Below are 24,269 nucleotides of genomic sequence, written 5' to 3' on the forward strand. Positions count from 1 at the left end.
CCCCTACTATACTTCCCACACAAAAAATATGATAAGTTGCTATTAGCATAAACCTATTATTTCCAAAGTAAATCTCATTGAATCATATGCACATAAATAAGGCACAATACTTATTCCATACATTATTATCAATTTTATGTTATCTTGCACTTAAACTGTGAAATACTTTGACAAAATCATTAAACCACCCAGCATTTAAATTTTTCCAAAATCTAAATATAGTGGCTAGAAGTAGGATTTCAAACAATTGTTTTAACTGGAGTGACCTATTCTACTGATTAGTACATAAACAAATAAACCAACAAGCAAACAAGCAAAGTTTCTAAAATGTGAGATTACAGTTGCTTAATTTTCATATAAATGTGAAGCATAAATACAATGGACATCTCCAAATGTCTAAGGACTGATGTTGTTTGTTAACAGTGAGGCACAACATAGACTTTAATGTTTATGCAATTTCACTGTTAACTACTATGAGAATCTTTATGTTTGTAAATGAGTTCCGGGTATGCGCATGTGATTATGTACTCATGTATACATATAAGTGTGTGCCTATGTGTGTAGTGTATGTATATCTTTGCATATGTGTGCGTGTGTGTGTGTGTGTATATGCTTGTGTTTCTGCGTGTGTTAGTCTTTAGAATGGCGTGGACACTCAGATTAGCCATTGTTGAGTTTGACACTGCTAATATTCTTGACTATTTTCCCAAAGACTTTAGAATGTTGCAGGGGAAACCAAGATTTTGGTTTGATCCTAAAATGCATCTAAGTGTACAGCACCAAACAAATCTGTACTCACATGTATGTGTAATCTGAGGTCTTTATCTATTGGTTCCTTCAGACTTCTGAATGACTTTGGGTAAGTGTAATTCCAGTATAAGTATGCATATGTGTCATTATTGTATTATTTTGAACACAATGGTAAAAAAAAAACTGCTTTATACCTTATCTTGGTTTAGACCTAGAATCAGGGCACTTTTTTTCTTTCAAACAGTAGCTGTGTGATGAGAGTAGTGAGCCTGAAGATACAGGAAGTCGTCCCACAGTTATCACTTACTGTACAGCTAGAAGCAGCTTATGTAAAACTGAGAGCAAAATATTATTTTTCTCAAATAATTCTAGGCCATTTAGATGCTATAGTAATACTTTCTTTCAGTTATATTCACATAGCTCAAGCAGTACAAGTGACCCTTCATACGAATAATAAAGGGAAGCATAAAACTGTAAGGGATGTTTGGAAATCATGACATTACATGATATAAGAGAGTAGCATTTATTTAATGAAACCAAACAGTTCATCTACAATTCTTGTTTTATGTATTGACAGATGTAGCTCCCTTGTGCTAAAGCTGTATTATATGCATCAGTTGTTCAATCAGGCCAGGGAAATGCATCAGTGAAGAACATATTAGAGAGGGATTAAAACAGACAACGGTCTGGGGCTAAAAGCAGTCATGCTGTTAGCCATGCTACAATTTTCAGCTGAGAAAGATTGGAACTTGTGTAAATGACACAAGAACCTGACATAGGATGAAGTCTCGAAACTGGCATGCAAGTGTCAAAACGAAATGACCTCTTAAATTTGGCAAGAAAAAGTAAAAGAGGAGGAAAAGCTATACAAAACCTGCTGTGTTGAAATAAGAAGTCTTTCCATGAAATAGTCTGCGTTTCTTTTGCAAAAGCACTGAGCAACTAAATCAAGTTGGTTAAGACTGGAACTATAGCCCAGTAGCTGAAGACGTGTGATGCTGTTGCCCAGTAGCTGAAGACATGAGATGCTGTAGCCCAGTAGCTGAAGACGTGAGATGCTGTAGCCCAGTAGCTGAAGACGTGAGATGCTGTAGCCCAGTAGCTGAAGACGTGAGATGCTGTAGCCCAGTAGCTGAAGACGTGTGATGCTGTAGCCCAGTAGATGAAGACGTGAGATGCTGTAGCCCAGTAGCTGAAGACGTGTAATGCTGTTCCGCTTGGCTAGTATATACACTAGTCTTTTTACATAACTTCCTACTTAACATGTTTGCATCTAGAGTTATTACTGATACAGGCCTTTAACTTCTTTTACCTTTGGAAACCTTAGCCTACCATATAAGATTTTACAGTAGCTAAACTTCATGCTCTGATTATATACAGACAGTGATATCTCTTTCACTGTTTCTTTCATTTTTTTCATAAAATGTAACTTGTAAGCCATCACTTCTGGCTTCCTTTCTGTTTTTAATATGCTTACTAGCATGCACCAGTTTCTCACTTGCTAATATTTACAAAATTATTATCTTCAGGCTTCTCTTGCCCTCGCCTTGTGCCTTCCCCATTCATCCTAAGCTCATTTTTATCTTCTTTCACTGAACCTCTCCTCTAACCTTGTTTCCTACCACCCACCTTAAGTAGCTGTTATTTGCCATTTATCAATTTAGCAACCGCCATCTCTTCCCACCTTTGCTTTAATTTCCATACCTGATATTTTCTACTTGAGGGCTTCGGAATTCCTTTTTTCAATTATTTTTACTTCAGGACAAATGCTGTCTTGTGAGCTTCGGAATTCGTTTCTTTCAATTATTTTCACTTCAGTACAAATGCTGTCTACCAGTTTAGAGTACAGTTTAACCTCTGCTTATATTCAAGATCTTCTTCATCTCCAGATTCCCATTGGCCTCATCTCTTTGGAGTGTTTAGCAACCTGTAAATCCTTTTTAATTCCCTCTGCTAGTACACAATTTTCAAACTGCTGATTAACACACACTCCCTTCTCATTCTAGATTTTATTCCATTTCCCATTAGACATGTTGGCCTTTAATGCTTCCATGACTTTCTTTAATGAACCTCTTTCCACCTTCTTAGTTTGTTATTCTTTTTGTTTCTTGTTCATGTCATGCTATTCCACTTCCAGTCTTCTGTATTCTACCACTTCATACCCTTAACTGGTTCCACAGTCACTGGAATATGATATGGTATAGTGCCATTTCAATAATGAAAGGAAAGAAAAAAAGAATAAAAGCTCTTTTTTTAATTTTAAACTGCAGTGGTTACTGCAGTTTATGCACATGAAGCACTAAACCAACTGAGTTAAGGAAAAAGAGAAAAAAGCTTCTTTCATTTTAAACTGTAAAGAGCTGCTTGTTTCATTTTAGTAAGCAGTTGCTACAGTTTACGCACATGGAGTGCTGAAACACTTACATTATGAAATGGACTATTTTTGTTTTAAACTGTAGTAAGCAGTTGCTTCAGTTTATGCCACACACACACACAGAGCATTAATCCACTGAAGACCAATCAGGATCTGCCAATCACTCCTCCTAGTGCTTGCCTATGGCTGTCTATCCCCTTCACCCCACCTTATCTGTGCTATGCTACTAATATGATCACTCTTTAATTTTTGAATAGTTCTGTATCTACATTCCTAGCATTGTATGCCTGGCAACTGAATTGTATTCTCTGGAAATGCTTCTTAGCTCAGTGAAATGAATAAAGAATAACAGTGTTTGAATCATCAGGTTCAATCACATTGTGCAATTGAGTTGATGGATCTGTAGGGGGTGATGTAAAGGATATGAATGATTATATGGGGAGTAAAGTGGATACTGGGTAAATCAACAGAATGGCATGAGCGACTGTGGTGGAAGTAAGAAGAACATTAATGGACTGCAAATTAGCAGTAATACTTGGGCATTGAAAGTTAAGCTATGGAGAGAGAAAGTCATTGGAGGCAGATGTACATAGGACAAAAACAGCTGAATGGAATAATGAATATGAGAGGTAGGGAGAGGCAGATGTAGAGGACATGGGGTATCAAGAAGAGGAAGAGGAAGGTAGAAGTTAAGTAGAAAATGGCAGGCAAGAATCAGGATACAAAGAAAAGGAGGCAGGTAAAGTGATACTAACTGTGTAGATAAATATGAAGAGAGCACAGTAAGAAAACACTAGAGCAAACATGCGTCCTGTCTACATATTTTGCCTTATTGACAGCTGGGTGAGGTCAGGTGCTGTTAGAGAGCTAAGACAAAGATGGAAGAGACCGAGTCACCAGAATAGAGGAGGAGAGACTGGGAAATGGTGCACTAAGATGGGACAAAACATGAGGATAGTTGGGCTGCCTCTCAGATAACCACAGTGTATGTACAGAAGTCAACTACCATCCTAGTGACAGATTCATTTCTCCAAATATAAACTGTCAATAAACTGTCCATAGAAAAATAAATGGACTCATATGCCATTATTCATACTATGCTTTGTGAATCATCTAAGACACCGCAGTGTGAGGATAAATTCTAATCAGCCTTTCAAGCAGCAGGTCATGTTCTCCAATTATAAACCTTCAATGTATTTAAAACAGCAGTGCACTTTTAACAAGTAATTGTACAATCCAGGAGTTTCTACAGCTGATAGGTATCACATAAACTCCTCTATAGTTGATTATGATCAGGTTTGCCACTGCCCCACTTTTTGTTACATCTAGAAGTCACTATAGGACAAAAGTCAAAAACAGTAGCAGGCTTGAACATCTTCTTTAAAAGAGTGGATCCTCCACTCCTCCCTTCTCTGTCTTAAGTTATCCAAAGTCATTCTGGCACAATAGCTCAATGCGCATGTTATACAATCACTCACCTTAAAGTATTGTTCGACTCTGACATCTTGTTTGAGTATCGTACATAGACTTCTCTTATGTAATTCTCTCATTTGGAGAAATGAATCCCCCTAGTAACATCACCAAGACAAAAGAGAACAGCTTCTTTCACTTACATGGTGATCTCAGGGCTAAATTCAGAGATTGTTTCTGAACATACTCAACACCCTTCTTGGGTAGGCTTCAGAGCTAAATTCAGAGATTATTAATGAACATACTCAACACCCTTCTTGGGTAGGCTTCACTCCATTTACACTGGATCATGATGCAACCCCCCACCTCCATCCTACACTACCCAAATTCCTACCCACCACCACTTGAACTACATTTAAACTTGCTAAACTCTACCCAACAAAACACCTGCCAATCACACACACACACGCACACACACACACACACACACACACACACACACACACACACACACACACACACACACACACACACACACACACACATGCACACACACACGCGCACACACACACACGCGCGCACACACACACACGCACACACGCACACACACACAGACACACACACACAAAGATACATGTACTCTCACCCACCTGCATGCATACACACACACACAAAGATACGTGTACTCTCACCCACCTGCATGCACACACACACACACGCACACACACACACACGCACACACACACGCACACACACACAAAGATACATGTACTCTCACCCACCTGCATGCACACACACACACACACACACAAAGATACATGTACTCTCACCCACCTGCATGCATACACACACACACAAAGATACATGTACTCTCACCCACCTGCATGCACACACACACACACACACACACACACACACGCACACACGCACACACACACAGACACACACACACACAAAGATACATGTACTCTCACCCACCTGCATGCACACACACACACACACACACACACACACACACACACACACACACACACAGATACATGTACTCTCACCCACCTGCGTGCAGACACACACACACACGCACACACACACACAGCTAAATACTGCATTACTTCTTCTCATTCTCCTCCCATTTCTTACACATCACTTCTTGCCTTCCTTTCTTCCTTATGCTTTTCCTTTTGCCTCCATTTCACTCATCTTTCCTTACCCCTTTCTCTAGCGCATTCAGGAACAACCATCCCCCACCCTGTTCTTACAAAACTAGTGCTCATAACCCTCACTCTCCATAAAACATCATACATTCCAAACAATGCAACCCTGACTTATCACAAAACCTTTTATGTTTCTTCTCCTCATATCACATACATCTATTCTTCATCTCTTTTAACTACTGTGATCATTGTTCAGTTCTTTATACTGCTTCCCCTAATCCTACTCACAAACTTAACCTCATGACGTACACACCTTCGGTCTCATTATCTTAGTCACTCCAGAAACTTGGCTAAAACCAGATATAAAAAAAAATGAAGAAATTATCCCACCAGACTACTGCATCTTAAGAAAGGATAGCAAAAACAAAATCAGTGGCAGGGTATCCATTTTTATAGAAATAGCCTTGAAATGACTCTCCACCACAACCCCATTTCCCCATTTAACAACACAGCAGCACTCATCTCTCTGCTAATGCTAAACAGTAAAAGGAGCATATGCATAACAGCACTGTGCATCCACCAGTAACAATATTAACACTGCTGATGAAATCCTCTGCTGGATATTCAACAACTATAAACATGAAACAGTCGTACTATGAGACCTCAACATTGACTGGCAATAAATATGATTGGATACCACACCTATTCAATAAACCAATATTATTTCCACTCAGCTCATCAGTATCCAGGCTAGGCCTAATGAAAATACCAGTAGAGCATCTGTATTGGATTAGATTTTCTCCTCATTACCAAATAAAATAACCACCAGAGGTTGCCTACTAGACAACATCAGTGGCTATCATCCTACCTTGTAGCAAAAAAATACCCACATGCGTCCACAATATAACAAGTATGCAACTTCAGCAAATTTCAAGTACAAACTTTTATTTCCAACCTAAAGCTATATCAGAATTCAACAAAATGTTTCCTCTCATACCAAGTGAACTGGCTCCCATTTGAGCAAAAATGATAAAATCTAACCGAGGTCTTTGGTTAACAAAGGAAACTAAACAATGGATGCACATCAGGCACAAAGCTTGGAAACAAAGATGACAAAACAAACCTCAAAGTAACTGGAAACAAACCTCAGATAACTCAGAAACCATGAGAAATCCAGCATTAAAACAGACAAAAAAATCTATACTAAACTCTGGGAAAATATCAACATTAACATAAAAAGCTCTTATGGGCATCACTGAAAACTCTTCTTCACCCTAGTGAAACAACTCTAATATAATAACACCAATTACGTTGCCTCCAAGTTCAACAACCACTTCAACCGACCAGTTTCATCCCTTGTCAAAGATGAAGCCCCACTACCTACTCAGCTAAATGATCTCACAACATCTTTCTCCTTAAACCCAGATCCTATATGAACAACTAAGATTATCTCCATAAGCTAAAACCTACAAGTCAAACTGTTGAAACCTTCCAGGTGAATCCATCAAAATGGCAAAACACACAGTGGTTTACCTAGTCATCATACTTAATAACTTGTTCCATTACGGGCAGCCATGTCCCAAATCCTCTGGAAAAAAAATCTTATGTCATACCTCTTCACAAAAGTGGAAATTCAACAGGAATGTTCTAACTATAGATCTATCAAAATACTCTCTCTCTTATTCAAATTCCTAAAGAAATTAATTCTTGCACAGCAGCTTGGGTACCTCATTGCCAACAACCTCCACTCGAAGACCCAATGCAGCTTTTATCCAAACTACAACACAACAACTGCTCTTCTACATTTCACCAGTACAATCAGGCATCAGAGAAATGCAGGTCGCTTGGTCTCATCCATGTTCCTTTACTTATCCAAAGTATTTGACACCGTCTCTCATCATAAACTACTAACTGAACACTCCACCATAGGCATCTCCCACTGCATGCCATCATGGTTTAATAGATACCTTGGCAACAGAAAACAATAAAATGGCAACACCCCTTCTCAGCCTTTTCTTCCCATACCAGTACATGTCTCTGAAAGCTCACTTTTTGGCTCCTTTCTATTAGATATATTCATAAATAAGTTACACATTTTAATGTTGGATAAATTGAAATCAATGAGAACGATCTTTATATTATCATGTTTCCTTATAATTCTGTGTATTAGCCACAGATTTGATCAACAAGGGCATTGGCAATGTACATACACTGGACCCATCCAGTTTGCCCTGGTTAAGGGAAGGTCTTGCCTACTTAACTTGGCAGACTTCACCGAGAGGGTCAGCATGGCTATGGATAAGGAGGAACTGATGCATATCACACACCTTGACCTGCCCAAGGCATTCAATATAATATCCCACATAGGTATTGTTGATGAAGTCTCAGAAAAAGGCATAAATCCCTACATAGCTTGCTGGCCTGCCAGCTGGCTCACAGGATCAAAAAAGTCAAGATCTGTGAGACTACCTCGACCAAGAGATCAGTCGTCATTGTAGTTTCTCAGGGCTCTGTTTTGGACCCGTTCCTTTTTGGCATCGACTTCTTGGAAGTCAAAGCTAATGTCAATGGCCTCTGGCTCACCAAGTTTGCAGATGACTGTGAATTGGGAGCTATCATAGATTCCCTTCACAACAGCAACATTCTACAAGAGGGCCTAAAACAAACAAGTGACTGGTGCAAAAGTCATAGATTAAAACTCAGTGCTAACAAATGCATTATAGTGCCACTTAGGAAAGTGTTTAGGAATGCTAATTACTTTATTGATAAAACACCCCTATGACTTGACCAGATAGTTAGGGATCTGAGAACATATGTAGACAGTAATCTGGCATTCAACCAACTTGTTGCCCAGATAATAAGAAAATCATTCTATGTCGCCCAACTCACAAACAAGTGTATAAAATGCACATCCAAGGAAGTAACAGTAACACTCTACTCAGCAATTATCAGGCCCATTATTGACTACAATGCCCCCTTTGCATGCACCTAGACAGGCACATGCAATAGTTGGAATGCTGTCAAAGCTTCCTCTCGGGGAGAATCTAGGGTATGGATATCTTGTCCTACACAGATCACCTTAAGATCCTATCTCTGTACTCTTTCTCCTATAGGTTACTGAGAGGTGATTTATGCCTATCAGATAGTGTATCCTCCAATCCAGTTCTGATGGATCTCTTGGACATCCACAAGGCAAACACCACCAGAACCACTAGATCCAAAGACCTGAACTTGGTCTGCAACATAAATAGAACCTGCTGGAGGGACCGATATGTGTCTCAAAGAATTCCCATGCTATGGAATAAACTCCCCATCTGCATGAAGCAGAGTTCATCCCTGACCCTGTTCAAAAGAAACCTTGAACATTGAATGGGAAATTGCAAATTCACCCCCAGCCTTGCCCCCATGTCTCTGATGGGCAGAAGTCAACAGTAAGTAAATTAATCCACAACTAATATACCCCACCCATACACATAACCCTTATCTGCCTCCTTTCTAACATACCCCACCATATAGACATCCAAGTAACTCTTAGGACAAACTGTGTCAGTTTGCATGGCTAGGTTTGTAAAGACCATGGTGGTCATTACACTGGTATGAACCTGCACACCTATTAGACGATTACTCTGTTTTTTTCTATTCTTTTTGTGGTACTTTGTTAGAACTCTGTGTATCAGTCCATTATGGTATGGTGTGGCAGTTTTTGTTGTAGTGTTTTTCTTAAAGTATTCTCATTGTTTACAGATTTTCTCCCCTGCCCCCAAACTGCAAAAGGGCTTTTGCAAATAAATAAATATGTCATCCTGTATGATACAAAGACTGAAGCACACTTAGCATCATTCATATGTGCTCCATGATTATTTAAAATTGAGGCTGGAAAATGAAATGTTCTGTTTCTACCAAAGGCCATTACACAGTCTAGCCAGTGTTCCAGCAAAGGCCATTACACAGTCTAGCCAGTGTTCCAGCAAAGGCCATTACACAGTCTAGCCAATGTTCCAGCAAAGGCCATTACACAGTCTAGCCAATGTTCCAGCAAAGGCCATTATACAGTCTAGCCAATGTTCCAGCAAAGGCCATTACACAGTCTAGCCAATGTTCCAGCAAAGGCCATTATACAGTCTAGCCAATGTTCCAGCAAAGGCCATTGCCCAGTCTAGCCAATGTTCCAGCAAAGGCCATTACACAGTCTAGCCAATGTTCCAGCAAAGGCCATTATCAGTCTACCTAATCTAGTAATGCAATACATGTGTACATAAATGGTATTAAGAAGAAAACATTTTTATCAAAGTCTTGGCATTTTTAGATATATTAAAGAGAAATTCATATTAAATGTTATTTTGGCTATATATATATATATATATATATATATATATATATATATATATATATATATATGTCTAAATGGCCATTCCCACTTTTTCCAGAAATGGGTGGTCATATCCACTGTTTTTAGACCTGTCAAGGACCCCACATTGGTTGCATGATATAGAACAATCTCTGTTCTAAACCACAACAAAATGTTGCTTATGAATATTTTAACAGATAGCTACCATCCTGCTTTATGTGACATTATCCATAAAGATCAAATTGGGTTTGTTCCACAATGCTTCATTTTTGACATTCTGATTAAAACATCTACATTAATTGAGGATGCCTTCAAAGATAAGAAGATAAGTAGAGGTCAGTGGTGTGGAAAGGCCATTGATTGGGTATCCTGGGAGTTCCTGTTTACAACAAAAAGGATATTTAGGTTTCACCAATGGCTTTAAAATATACTTAGGGCATTATAACAATAACTGACAGCTTTTATTAAACTGGGCATGTAGCTTTTGCTCTGCATGGTTCTGCACAGAGGAACCAGACAGGGGTGCTCCCTCTTTTATTTGCCCTTTAAATTGAATTATATCCTTGAAAATCCAGGGCTATGTTATTCAAAGACATGAGTTCAAATTCTCTTTGTTGGCAATTGATCTACTATCTCTTTTCTCTCCTGAATATGATTTTCAGAGAGTCCCTGAACAGTTAAATTTATTTAGCTCATTGGCTGTGTATAAATAAACTCAACTAAAACAGATGCTTGTCAATGAACAATGTTGCATTCACTGCAATCTGTAAGACTTAATCCTTCCTACAAAATTCTATTCAAATCTTCCAATTGGGCCTGATATTTGGTCAAACTATACAGTATATTTTTGTGGACATAATTTTTAAGACTAAAGCATGCCTTCAAGCTTTGAAGTCTTTATGCGGGATATGATTCAGAGGGTAAAGGGGTGGCCTGGCATATTTTGACTTTTGTCAGCAGTGTCTCTCATGGGGTCCTGTAATGTCCTTCAGATGATTTTGCTACTAAAATGAGTTAAACTATGACTATTTTTCTATGGGATGGCAATAGATGTAATCTTCAGTGTGATCTCCTCATACCGCCCTCCTGTTCGGGGGGATAGCTTCCCTCGTCTGTAGTACTACAGTATAGCTGCCTGACCTAAAATTTTATATACTCTGTTGGATTGTAAGGCTGATGTTATTTGCCATATTCTTTTGCTTGGGTAATTGCGTATGTGTGAGTGGGGGGAGGTGTCTTCACTAGTTATAAAGAACAGGAAGACTGAACAGAAGTTTTACCAAGGGTTTATTGGAGAGAAACTTAACAAGACAATAAAATGGCCTGGGGAAATTAACCCTCAGGAAAGGCTCCCTGATATAATCTCACTGTCAGATTCAGACATATTCATGCCAATAGGTTACATAAACAATGAACCCATTTTCTGATTTTACAGTTTTAGTATAACCTACTATTAGAGGATTACATAATGTCCTGCCTGGATTTTGTGAAGCTGCTTGGAGCTTCTCCATATTCGGAACACTATCAGGTTAGCTAACCAGAGACTGGCACTACCCCTGCAAAGACAGTCCTGTATGGACACACTGGTGGATAGCTATGAGGGAGACACCTTCAGTACAGAAGGAGAAAACCTGTAAGATTTACACATTCACTTACTAAATTTGGATTTCAGACAAGAGCAGTTATTCTAAAAATTAATGTTAGTGAGGAGAAAGGTAAAAACTTGGGCTGGAGAAGGAATGTTTCTCTGGACCTAGAAGTGGAAAAGATTACACAGGAATTATACAAGATGGAATTAGTTTTAAGGATCCTACGATGGCAGAGTGAAATTGACTCTTTAGTTGATAATAAACCTCAGAAAGCAAGCCTAGATGTTCATGGTCACTGCATTTCTATTCTTGGTCTTAAGAATAATACTTATGTTTTATTGTATAATTTGTAAGTTAGTAGTACTCTCTAGCCATTGCAAAAAGAGTAGCAATGGATAATTAGCTGCAGACATCTATATATGTACATATAAATATGAGTGTGTGTGTATATATATATATATATATATGTGTGTGTGTGTGTGTGTGTGTGTATTAGATATAGATATAGATTTACATAAATATATATATATATACATACACATCTATAGATAGATAGATATAGATAGATACAGTTGCGGATTGTTAGGTTTGGTTAACACCTGTTTTGCTGTCTGCTTTTGGTCGACTAAACAGATGGTCAACAGGTGTGCAAGCTCGCACAATTCTCGGGGTTGACTTTCCTCAATTTTGTGTGACCTCAAACTTCATATATCTAATTAGCATGGGGTGGGGGGAGCATGGGGTCTTGACCCCCTATAAAAAACATTAATTTTTAGTTTTTTTGTTTTATTTTTACTTTTTGCAGACTCTGGGGTTATTTGTCAGTGCATGTGTAGTTTTGTGTCAATGTTCACATTTTCATTGTATTGTGGATACTGTTTTCCTTCTGAGTAAACCTGAATGTTGATGTAAGATTAAATAATTATATATAGATATATATATTCTTGTTTTAAGGTATGTCATTCACGTTAACTTGGTATTCGAGGTCAATATAGCAGATTCCTGTTGCTGTATATGCAGGCATGGAGTCAATAAAGATAGTGCTAAAAAAGTATAAATTAATGCAACTTAAAAAAGAAAAGCAAACATCTTTGTATTACAAGTTCTGCATAACTAAAATTGGTCATGTATCTAGAATATATTTGTAGTGAAGAGCAGTACAGGAAGCATAATGCAACTTACAGTTGCTCTAGATAACATGTCGAAGCAATGCGGGAATTGTAAATTATACTGCAAAATGTACAAATAACCATCATGCTCAATTCTTTGGAAAGCTGTACCATCAAAGGATGACATACACGTGTGTTAAAGATAAAACAAGAGGATAAGCAGACTGAAATGTATATAATGTTCCCTCCTAGGGAAGCAAGGACATTACCCAGCTGAATAAATTTACATTACTTTTGTGTTTTTAATATTTTTTTAGTGCATTGGCTTAAAAGGAGGAGACAATATGCCTAGGAAGTCTGCTGTTTTAAGTGCAATCAACATTCAGCCTCCTCTCCATCCCTACTGTCCCCCCTTACCCTTTTTGAGCTGTGCCTGTTATGAAAGCCTAAGCATATTTGCAAACTCAATAATTATTTGAGATCTAATATTAAAGGACTACATGTAAAATGCACAAAAGCAGAATGCAAAAGAAATGAGATTTTTTATGAGTTGGCAGTCTAAAGCCCATTGCATAATGGCTTTGCATGATTTAAAGGAAAATTCTAAGATGTAGATGTGATAATAATGTGAAATAGTTATCAACACAGAGGAAACAATACAGGAAAAAAAGCATTACCAAATGTGGATTCAAAATATAACCAATGGAAAATGCAGTGATTTTTCAGAAGAATGAAACAATATGTAAAGTGACATTAATGTAACCTATAAATTAGAAAGGTAGAAATGCTGGCTGGAAAGCATAAGGGCTTAAAGAATATGAATTCAATGTATAATGAACAAAAGAAGTAACCCTGTGTTTTAAAAGAATGCTAGCTATTGTTTTAAGAACAGCTAGAGTAGGTGTGATAATGGAAATAAATCAATTTATAAGTAATAGTGGATGTGAAGGAAACAAGGCCATTAATAGTGCAACTGTAAAGAAAAAAAAAACTCACAAGAATCTCTGGCAGTAAAAGCAATGAATGTTCTTTAAGTGTATAGCAGCAATAAGAATTTAAACGTTTCTCTGAATCCAGCAAATATTAGGGTCTGTGAGAAGGGTTTACATTTGCAGTTTAGAACAACTAAAGTAGGAATGGATATTTTATTGTTGGTGATAAAATATCCAATGCTTAATGATTTGCGCATGGTTAAAAGAATACGCAAAGGTATGTGCATTGTAAAAATGAAATAATTACAAACACAGAGAAAATACTGATTTAAAGGAGTATAAACAATCGTATGCATCATGAATGTTGGGGATGAATGAAGCAAATAATACAATGTCTTTTAAAGAAATGCTGACAATTGCTTCTAAACAGTTGTGTGTCTGTATGAGTACTGAACTAGCTACAGAAATGTGCTCACTCATAAGCATCCTGTTTAATCCCTTAGATAGTATGTGAATTATGTGAGATACATGCTAAACATATTAGCACAATCCATAAACATGAATCAAGGTAAAGCTGCATGGAGTGCCATAGGTCTCCATTTGAGTGGAATAGTGCACATAGAGTATTCATCTGACAATGCACAAGACAGGTGCCCTTACTACCCTGTGCCCACTACATACCTGTGTGCACAATAAGGTTAACATGTTATGCTATCCTGTCATACAGACACACTGTGTACCTTCACACTTTGAGCCAGGGGAATTCTGCAGTTACCTTCTGGGGAGTAGATGAACAGAGTGACCTACATCTGATATTAACCCTAACAAGGGGTATACAATGAGGAACTGTATTAGTGACCTATGAGCACACAGCTGTCCAGCCAACTGCAGAACATTATGCCACTGTCCATCATGTTGTAACTGCATTAGTCTTGAAACTGAATGGCAGACAATATCAATCAGATCAAAGGAGTTACAGTTTGTGACATAATCCAGGTGTAGTAATAGTCACTGATCATTACCCTGGGGATCCTACAGCACTCCTAGATGTAGAAACTTTGCTTAAAACACTTATTCCTCCTGTTATGAACTACCTGCCAGGCTATACCTGCATTTAATTCCGCATCTATACCATAGTATTTTTTTACAGCAGCACACTGAATCTGTGCCTTACTCTGCTGTCTGTGCAGTGAGAGATTCATAACTGTTTTATTATCCACTGCCATTGTGGAAGTATTGGGGTAATTCTAGTAATATGTAGATAATGGTATCTGGTACCGAAAGGGGCGTCCCACTGGTAAGAGCTTACTGATGTAACAGTGATGGAAGTGGAGCAGTAAAGAGTTGAATGATTAGGATTGTCTGCAATGGAATCCTTATTAGGATGTGTTTTTGCAATCCATCAGTAAGTTAAACATTATGTGCATTGATATGTCATGTAGTGGTATATTGTTACTCAACCAGTGTCTGCCTAGTATGACATTGACAACACAGCCACATCATGACCAGTGTCTGCCTAGTAGGACACTGACAACACAGCCACATCATGACCAGTGTCTGCCTAGTATGACACTGACAACACAGCCACATCATGATCATCTGGCTTATGTGATCTGTTGGTAGTTAATAACTGAATGGTGGACAAGGCTGTGCTTCCATATTTGCAAACCAAATGCATATCTATATTCACCAGGTATACACTTGATCCATTACACACATTTCATTTTATTAGTCATGTAGGTCTTTGGAATACATCAGCACTGTGCAATTGCAGAAACTGTTTGTGAAAACACCCTGCAGCTTGACTTGGGTAGCTATAATATAACCTGTGCAATTGGAATAATGTTAATGTAACTTGCAAAGCTGGAATCAGAAAAAGGGAGCCCAAGTACAGGTGAAGGCCAAGCTCAGAAATCTGTTTATAACTTACCACTGAAGCTGAAAGTTTAACTCTTTTATATGTTCAACAGAAACCTAGCATCACAGCTGTTATAATATTCTCTTTATTGTGGGAAACCATGACAAGACATAATCTTATAATTAGAGGACTGATGGTGGTTCAAAGGAAGGCTTACTAGATGGATGGGGCTCTGGGGGGGGGTCTGCAAACAGGATATTATTTATCATCATCATCAGCCCCCTTTTTCCCATTTTTTTATTCATGGGGTCAGGGAATCATGTTAACTGTCACCATCTCTCTCGATTCAATGCCACACTCCTGCCTTCTTTGACACTCATGCCTGACTGTCACAGATCTTCTTTCACACAATCCATCCACCTCTTTGCTGGACATCTTTGTTTCCTCTTACCTTCTTCCTGTCTGTCCCAAATCTTCTTCACCAGATTGTCTTCTGCTTTTTTACACACCATGTCCAAACAACCATAATCTGATCTCTCTGATATTTTGTGCAATTTAAGCTACTTTGGCTTCTGCTCTTATATCCTCATTTCTTCATCTGTCCCACAGAGTGCATCCTACCACCCTTCTCAGTCACTTAATTTCCCTCACCTCGAGCTTCTACATCTGTTCTGCCTTTACTGCCCATGTTTCTGTACCATACAGTAGTACTGTTCACACCACTGTTTTGTAAATCTTACTTTTCAGCTTCGTTGGCATTCTTCTGTCATAGACTACACCTGACACTCTATGCCAGTTGACTGTAGCCCCTCTGATTCTAGCTTTGACCTCTTCATTCACACTTCTCTTCTCCTCAACCACCCCTCCCAGAAGCTATTTACCTGTTCCATTATCTTCCATTCTACCTAAATTATCAGTTTCTCCTGATTTCCCCAGTTTGCTGCCATTACCACTGTCTTATCTGTGTTTAGTTTCATCCCATGTGCCTTCAGTTTTGCATTTCACTGCTCTATACTTTGCTGGAGATCTTGCTCAGAGTCTGCCTGTAAGGCCAAATTGACTGCACACAGCATCTTTGTTGATCTGTCCCCTCCAACCTGTTTGATGATCAGCAGTGGGCTCACTTATAATGAACATTTTATATTAAATATGACCAAATCCTAGAAAATTGATGTCACAGGAAGAAGTATATGGAAAAGAATCTCAGTAAAGGAAGGAGTATGTCCATTTCTCAAACTGGCAATGGTTATATAATCCCTCATCAACACCCCTTTAGGATGGAGTAACTAATGTGCATACTTTGTGTGAAATACTGAAGTGAGTTTTAAAGTAAAGTAAAGTACAGAGGAACCATAGTGGTGGAAGGTTGCCCAGGAAGATCTTAAGAGTGCCTAAACATTACAATTTGGGATTATCAGTCTTGCTGAAGTAGTGGCACATGCATTTTAAGTCAGAAAATAAAAGTTTCTAGACAAAACAAATCTAGAGTAGCATCTCTGAGGTATTGAAATGTTTTACTTGTTCTTTAAGCTGCTGGATTTCCACAAAACATACTAATGCCATTAAGCCCAGTGAAACACACACCCATCCGATGTTTCCTTTGCATGTAACATCTCATTTGTGCAGATTTGTCTCAAATTCAAATTCAACTGCATTTAAATGTCTTTTAACCAATCACAATAATAATAAAGAAACATAAAATTAGTACAATACGTTACTGTGTGTAGAGTGAGGAATACATCCATATAGCTTGACTACTATAACCGACTTCACCAAGTATTTGTCGATTGTCTGCTTAAAATAAATAATATTACTCCACTTTCTAAGTTTAATAACAACTATACCATTTCTCAGAAAAGCATTATGAAAGTCAGTTTCTGCAGATATCATTTTTACAAAATGATCTTGCAAATTCACTTGTTCAGTGTTTTCCACCATTGTTCCCTCTTTCTTATGCCAAAATGCTTCCTTAAGAAAGGGTTACATTAATCAAGTAGAACTCGGTTCCCATCATTCAAGTGTACTTTAAATCTGCTCCACTCTAATTTAACTACTAGGATCTCTTGTTCCTTTTCACATCTCAAATGTATTTTACTCTAATGTCTGAAATGTTTTGAAACATGAGTACATATTTTAAATTAATACATTGGAATTACTGTGTATACAAGCCATTACCCTACAATGGTACTGTTGTATTGTCACTTACGTGTTATTGCACTCCTGGCAATTTGGTATGTTTGGTCAGCTTTTGACCTCAAGCTAAAACTGAAATTGGTCAGAAGTCTCACAACTGATCAATACTTTACCCTTGTAAACAAATTTAAATAGTTAAATTACCTTATAAACTAAAAGCAGAATGCCATCTGTGAATTGGCACAAATCACCCCAGCTTAGACAGGCTTTAGGCCAACATCTCTACACCATTGTCCACTTCTGTAAATTTCCTTTTGAAGTTCTCTATTTCTATTTTTCTGACATTTTCTAAAAGAAGACTATAGGTAGGTTCCAAATTTAACTTTTGGTCTAATAAGATTAATGTGAGCTGCTATGATTACATATAACTTGTTTTAAAATATATATGTATATGCACACACACACACACACACAAAACACACATATATATATATATATATATATATATATATATATATATATATATATATATATATATATATATTCACGTATGTAGATTTATATATATAGTTAATATAATATTAACATATATTAACATAATAATACAATATAAATAATTCCGCCCTCGGCTGCTGCGTCTCTTGGTATTAGCATCTGCAACCATAGTAAGCTTTCCTACCCTGCAATACTCTGATTGCGCCTGGCTTGGATGCCTACATCTAACCTAAAACATAACAAACTATATTGCCTCAACCCTGCATGGGAATAGGACTAAGCTCCTCATAGAAGAACTTAGAAACTTTCCTACCCTGCAATACTCCGACTGCGCCTGGCTTGGATGCCTACATCTAACCTAAAACATAACAAACTATATTGCCTCAACCCCGCATGGGAATAGGACTAAGCTCCTCATAGAAGAACTTAGAAAGTATGTACAACAGCTGCTAATTCTTGTATTATTAAAGAATCCTAAAGCCCTGCTAGGTATTCAATATGCTCCCTTGCCAGGAAACCCAGCAGCCAAACGCTAATTAACCCTGTACCTCCAATACTAGCCCTCCTCTAGGCCACTTTTTGCTTTACCAGACTCTCTCCCTATAACACAACCCAGCCTTGGGATCTTCCCTGGTGAAACCACAAGTGCATTTCAGCATTTGTCCACTAGGTGGCACACTCTCCCCACTATTCCTGACTTCCTATATCTTTTACTTTACTCTCCAGTATCTCATACATGTTTTAACTCCTCTATCTTTCTTTTTCTCTCTCCCTCTTCTAACAGTCATTGCCAATTCCTTCCCACTAAATCTCCGGTCCCTTGTACTCACCTTCTCCATTCAACAGTTTACTGATAGATTCTCACCCTCATTCTGTCTTCCTTGGCTCTTCCCGCTCCGTTCGCCTTACGGGCTCACTCCGCTCCCCTATCCTGCCACCAATTCCCACCCGCCCCCGCTACCTCTACATTTATACCTCCACAACCACAACTACTATATCACTTATCCAATTGCACTCCCAACTCTCTGTATATCCACTCCCTTCCCCGCCCATTCTAACCATCACTCATCCACCTAGAAGACCCTACCTCACTAATTAGTCTCCTCTACTCAAGCCTACACCCTCTACCTAACTCCACCCATATAAACCTTACTCTATACTTTCCTCCCACAATTACTCAGAGACATACCTACTTCTAGTAGGCAGAACCCTCCTAAGTCTACTTGCAACAACTTAGCAACTCTTTACTATCATCTTCATTTCTTTGCTTTTCAGATCCAACTTTAAAATGTTCCCAAAACCCATATCCTCCTCCACTCTACTACTACTTCTCCTCAATACAGTCTACATTTACTACCTCACCCAGCCCAAATACATTAACCACTCACAGGCCTTTCACATAACAATACATCTCAACTCACCTCCTTTAAAACCACACACCACAATATCTCCCCATCTTTACCCTATACAAAGCCATCTACTCTTTACTTATAAACTTATCAACACTCAAATTAATCATACCACCATAGTAGCTAACAAACCCTTTACCTACATAATAAAGCCCAACCTAAACTTTAAGCAGTCCAGATACCTCTCCAACCTAACCCTATATCTAATAACCACTCTATTATCAGGAGATATCCACCCCAACCCAGGCCCCTCCGCCTCTACCAACACAGATAAGTCTATACTATTCACCTCTCTAAACTCCCAAAGCATAGTCAACAAAGTACCAAACCTTCATGCTTGGCTTACACATAATAAACCTGATATCCTATCTATCTCTGAAACTTGGTTAAAACCCTGCATAAAGGATCATGAAATTACACCACCAAACTACTCAATCATCAAAAAAGATAGATCCAAAAAAAAAAGAGGCGGGGTTGCTCTACTATACTCATCCTCCTTGTCAGTCACCCCTTATAACAAACCCATTCCCAGTTTCAATAATGCTGAACTACTCCTATCACTACGTCAAGTCAATAAATACAAGCACATATGTATAGCCTCCCTTTACAGTCCCCCTGGAGATAATATTACCACACTCGAGAATATCCTATCCTGGCTCTCCACCAACATTAGCAATGAAATCATAATTTTGGGTAACACCAATATCAATTGGTCACCCATTCATTCTTCCACAAACCCACTTAATATCAACCTTTATAACTTCTCACAACTAATTAACAACATTACCCGCCCCTCAAAAGCTCTTTCCAAGGGTAGCATTCTAGACTGGATTCTAGTCTCTCACCCTCATTATTTCTCTGATAGTGGTACACTTCCAGACTCCCTTAGTGACCACCTACCTATCTTCACATATCGACTACCATCACCTTTACAGAGAACACATAATTATATTACTACCCGCAACCATAAAAACTTCAACCCAATAGCTTTCTCTGACTCTCTAAAAGTAGTTGACTGGAACATTCTAAAAACTTTACCTCTAGACAATGCCGTGGCCCACTTCAACACAACCTTCCTAAACCTTCTAGACTACCATGCTCCTATAAGGACTAAAAGAATAAAACTAAAAACTACCCCCTGGTTAACCAAAGACACACTAACAGCCATGCGACATAAAGACAAGACCTGGGCACTTTATCAGAAAAATAAATCTCCACTCACCCATAATGAATTCAAAACACTTAGAAACAAAGTAAAAAGGCTTATTATCACCGATCGGCAAAACTACTTTTCCATACTCCAAAACACTAATAAAACAAATCCTCAAAAATTCTGGAAAGGAATCTCTTCCCTTATCAATCCTGGCAAAATAGCCAACCCCAGCCCAGACCCCAATGCTTCTGACATGGACTTGGCTACACAATTCAACTATTTTTTCATTAATTCTATTTCCAAACTAACCTCCTCATTTTCTGATACCACCACATCCTCGACTCCACCCTCATCCTCCTCTACCTTTCCCTCCACTCCCATCACCACTCTTACTTCCTCTCCAATACCAACCTCAAACACCCTACCCCCCCTTTCTCCACCTTTCTCACTAAAACCTATTCCCACATCTACCATAAAAAACTCCTCCAGAAACTAAAGCCATGCTCAAGTGCCCCAGACAATATTCCTTCATACTTCCTTAGCATAGCTGCAGAAGCCATTGCCTACCCTATTAGTATTCTAATCAACCGCTCTATCCAAGAAAGCATAGTACCCCAGATTTGGAAAAAGGCCTTTATCATACCTTTGCATAAAGGTGGCAATAATAACAATACTACAAACTTCCGTCCCATAGCTATTCTGTCCCCCATCTCTAAACTCCTAGAAAAATGTATCCATTTTCAGCTCCTACCTTACCTCTTAGACAATCACCTGCTGACTCCAACTCAGCATGGCTTCAGACCCAGCCATAGTACTATGACAGCCCTCCTCTCCTTCTTAGAAACTATAAATAAGGCCCGGGACTCTGGACACATTGTTTCTACCCTGCTACTGGACCTCTCAAAGGCCTTTGACACTATCTCTCATAAACTACTCCTAAATAAACTCTCCCAACTTAACTTATCTCCTTCCTCATTGAACTGGTTCTTTAGTTACTTATCTAATAGATCTCAAGCAGTTAAATGGAAAAAAGCCACCTCCTCATTCCTTAACACCCCAACTGGGGTCCCCCAAGGTACCATATTGGGTCCTCTTCTATTCAACATCTTCATAAATTACTTCCATAATTCTATCCCATTCTCTAATATTATTCAATATGCAGATGATTCAACTATTATCTGCTCTGCCACATCCATCCCTGTACTCCAAAAGCTTACACAAGACGCATTCTCAACCACTGAACAATGGATGAAAAAAAACCACCTAGCACTAAATGCCTCTAAAACCAAATTAATGGTATTTTCTCCCTCTAAACACGTCTCTATCAATCCAAACTCTTTTTTAATCACTAGTAACAACAACACATCCTTGGAATTGGTGCCAGAGGCTAACTTACTTGGGGTTCAAATTGATAGTCAGCTTAAATTCAACTCCCACATACAACTTAACATCAAAAAAACTAGGCATGCTCTACCGACAAAATCGTTTCCTTACACCCTCTACTAAAATCACTCTCTCTTCCACATTCCTGATTCCCTCTCTTCTTTATGGAGCCCCACTCCTGACTAACCTACAATCTTCCCTCAAAACACAACTTTCCTCATGCTACAATAAAATAGCCAAATTCGCTACTAGTCATAAAGCATCTACTCACCATTGTTCTTCTCTCCACAAACTAGAATGGCTAGAACTACCCAACCATCTCATCTATTCTCAACTTACTCTTGCTCATAAGCTCATTTTCAAACCCTTCCTTTGTCCATCTCTTTCCTCTGCCTTTAAAATACACATCCCAAACAGAGTACTCAGAACTAATAACCAAAACCTAATTGAATTATACAAACCAATACGACCCCCAGGTAAAAATCCAATACGACCCCCAGGTAAAAATCTCCTATCCTATAGTCTAGCACGTCTCTGGAACTCCCTGCCTCCAGCTATTCATACCACCTTCAACCACTTTACATTCAAAAAATCCCTTCACTCTCATCTACTAACCCAGTGGGAATGCTCTTGCACCCATCCTTCATAAATCAAGACTGCCTTTACCTCTTTTCTCCTCCATACCAACAAGAATTCAAGACTGCCTTTACCTCCTTCCTCCTCCTTACCAACAGGTTCCTTGTTTCTGCCTCTCCTAAAGTATTACTTTGTATCCTTAGCTAGCTACCTAACTCAAAATGGCTTTCAGTATCTCTGTTGAAATGTTTCATTTTCTAGTCAGTTTCATCAGTAATGTCACCTAAATGTTATACTCTTACTATATAATTTTGTAAATACTATAATATGAATTGCTTTTATAGTATGTACCATCTGTAATGTTCATCACCAGTATGATGCTTAACTATGTAATTTTGTAAATATTGTAATACATATCCAAAAACTATGTAACCTTGTTTCTGGAGCTTTTCTCCCCAGGACTCCATTGAAAACGGGTTCATCTTGGCCCAATGGACTATCCTGGTAAACCAATTGCAAATAAAAAAAAAATATATATATATATATATATATATATATATATATATATATATATATATTTATATATGTGTGTGTATAGATTCACTTCAGAAGCTCGAAACAGTGAAATCTCGAACTTCAGTATCTTAAGCCCAAGAAGTGGAATCCACAAAACTAAAAACCACGAAATTCAAAATCTTGAATACTGGAAGTTCTGAATTTCACAGTTTTACTACACACACACACACACACACACACACACACAGACACCATCCACCACACAAACACACACAATCACTCTACTACATGCTGCACCCCCCCAACTTAAATATTCTCACTCCGAGGTCGCACTACATACAAACATACACAAAACACCACCACACAAGCTATTTTCTCTTCGCACACACACATCACAGCAACAAAACACACTGACACACACGACAGCCCCTACCCAAACCCCTTAACACACACACTTACCTGAATACATAACCATAGTGGAACTTTAGAAGCGCAAAATTCAAAACCTCCGGTATTCAAGGTTTTGAATTTTGCGCTTCTAAACTTTCGTTATTATGTGGATTTGGCTTCTTGGGCTCGAAATTCGCAATTTCAGTATTTTGAGCTTCTGAACGGAACCCGTGTATATACATATGCACAGGTGTGTGTGTGTGTATACAGCAGACATAAAAAGTGTACACACCCCTGTTAAAATGTCAGGTTTTTGTGATATAAAAAAATGACACCATAATAAATCATTTCAACACTTTTCCCACCTTTAATGTGACCTATAACCTGTACAATTCAATTGAAAACCAAACAAATCTGTTAGGGGAAAAAATATAAAAAATAAAAAACATACAATAAGCTGGTTGTATAAGTGTGCACACCCTTAAACTAATACTTTGTTGAAACACCTTTTGATTTAATTACAGCATTCAGTCTTCTTGGGAAGGAGTCTATCGGCATGGCACATGTTGACTTAATATTTGCCTACTCTTCTTTGCAAAAGTGCTCCAAATCTGTCAGATTGTGAGGGCATCTCTTGTGCATAGCCCTCATTAAGTCACCCCGCAGATTTTCTTTTGGATTTAGGTCTGG

General features: G+C 38.3%; 1 protein-coding gene across 1 annotated transcript in view; it reads right to left on the reverse strand.

Annotated features, from left to right (window-relative positions):
* Positions 1-1,692: 1,692 nt before the first annotated feature.
* Positions 1,693-24,269, reverse strand: part of LOC122814177 — a 126,920-nt gene continuing 104,343 nt past the window's right edge. Inside the window, exon 2 of the mRNA XM_044086787.1 lies at positions 1,693-1,942. Coding sequence (XP_043942722.1) covers positions 1,693-1,942 — 250 coding nt within the window. The remainder of the gene's footprint in view (positions 1,943-24,269) is intronic.

The sequence above is a fragment of the Protopterus annectens genome, chromosome 10.part0 (assembly GCF_019279795.1).
Source record: "Protopterus annectens isolate FY-2018-M chromosome 10.part0, PAN1.0, whole genome shotgun sequence".
In the NCBI taxonomy this organism is placed as follows: domain Eukaryota; kingdom Metazoa; phylum Chordata; order Ceratodontiformes; family Protopteridae; genus Protopterus; species Protopterus annectens.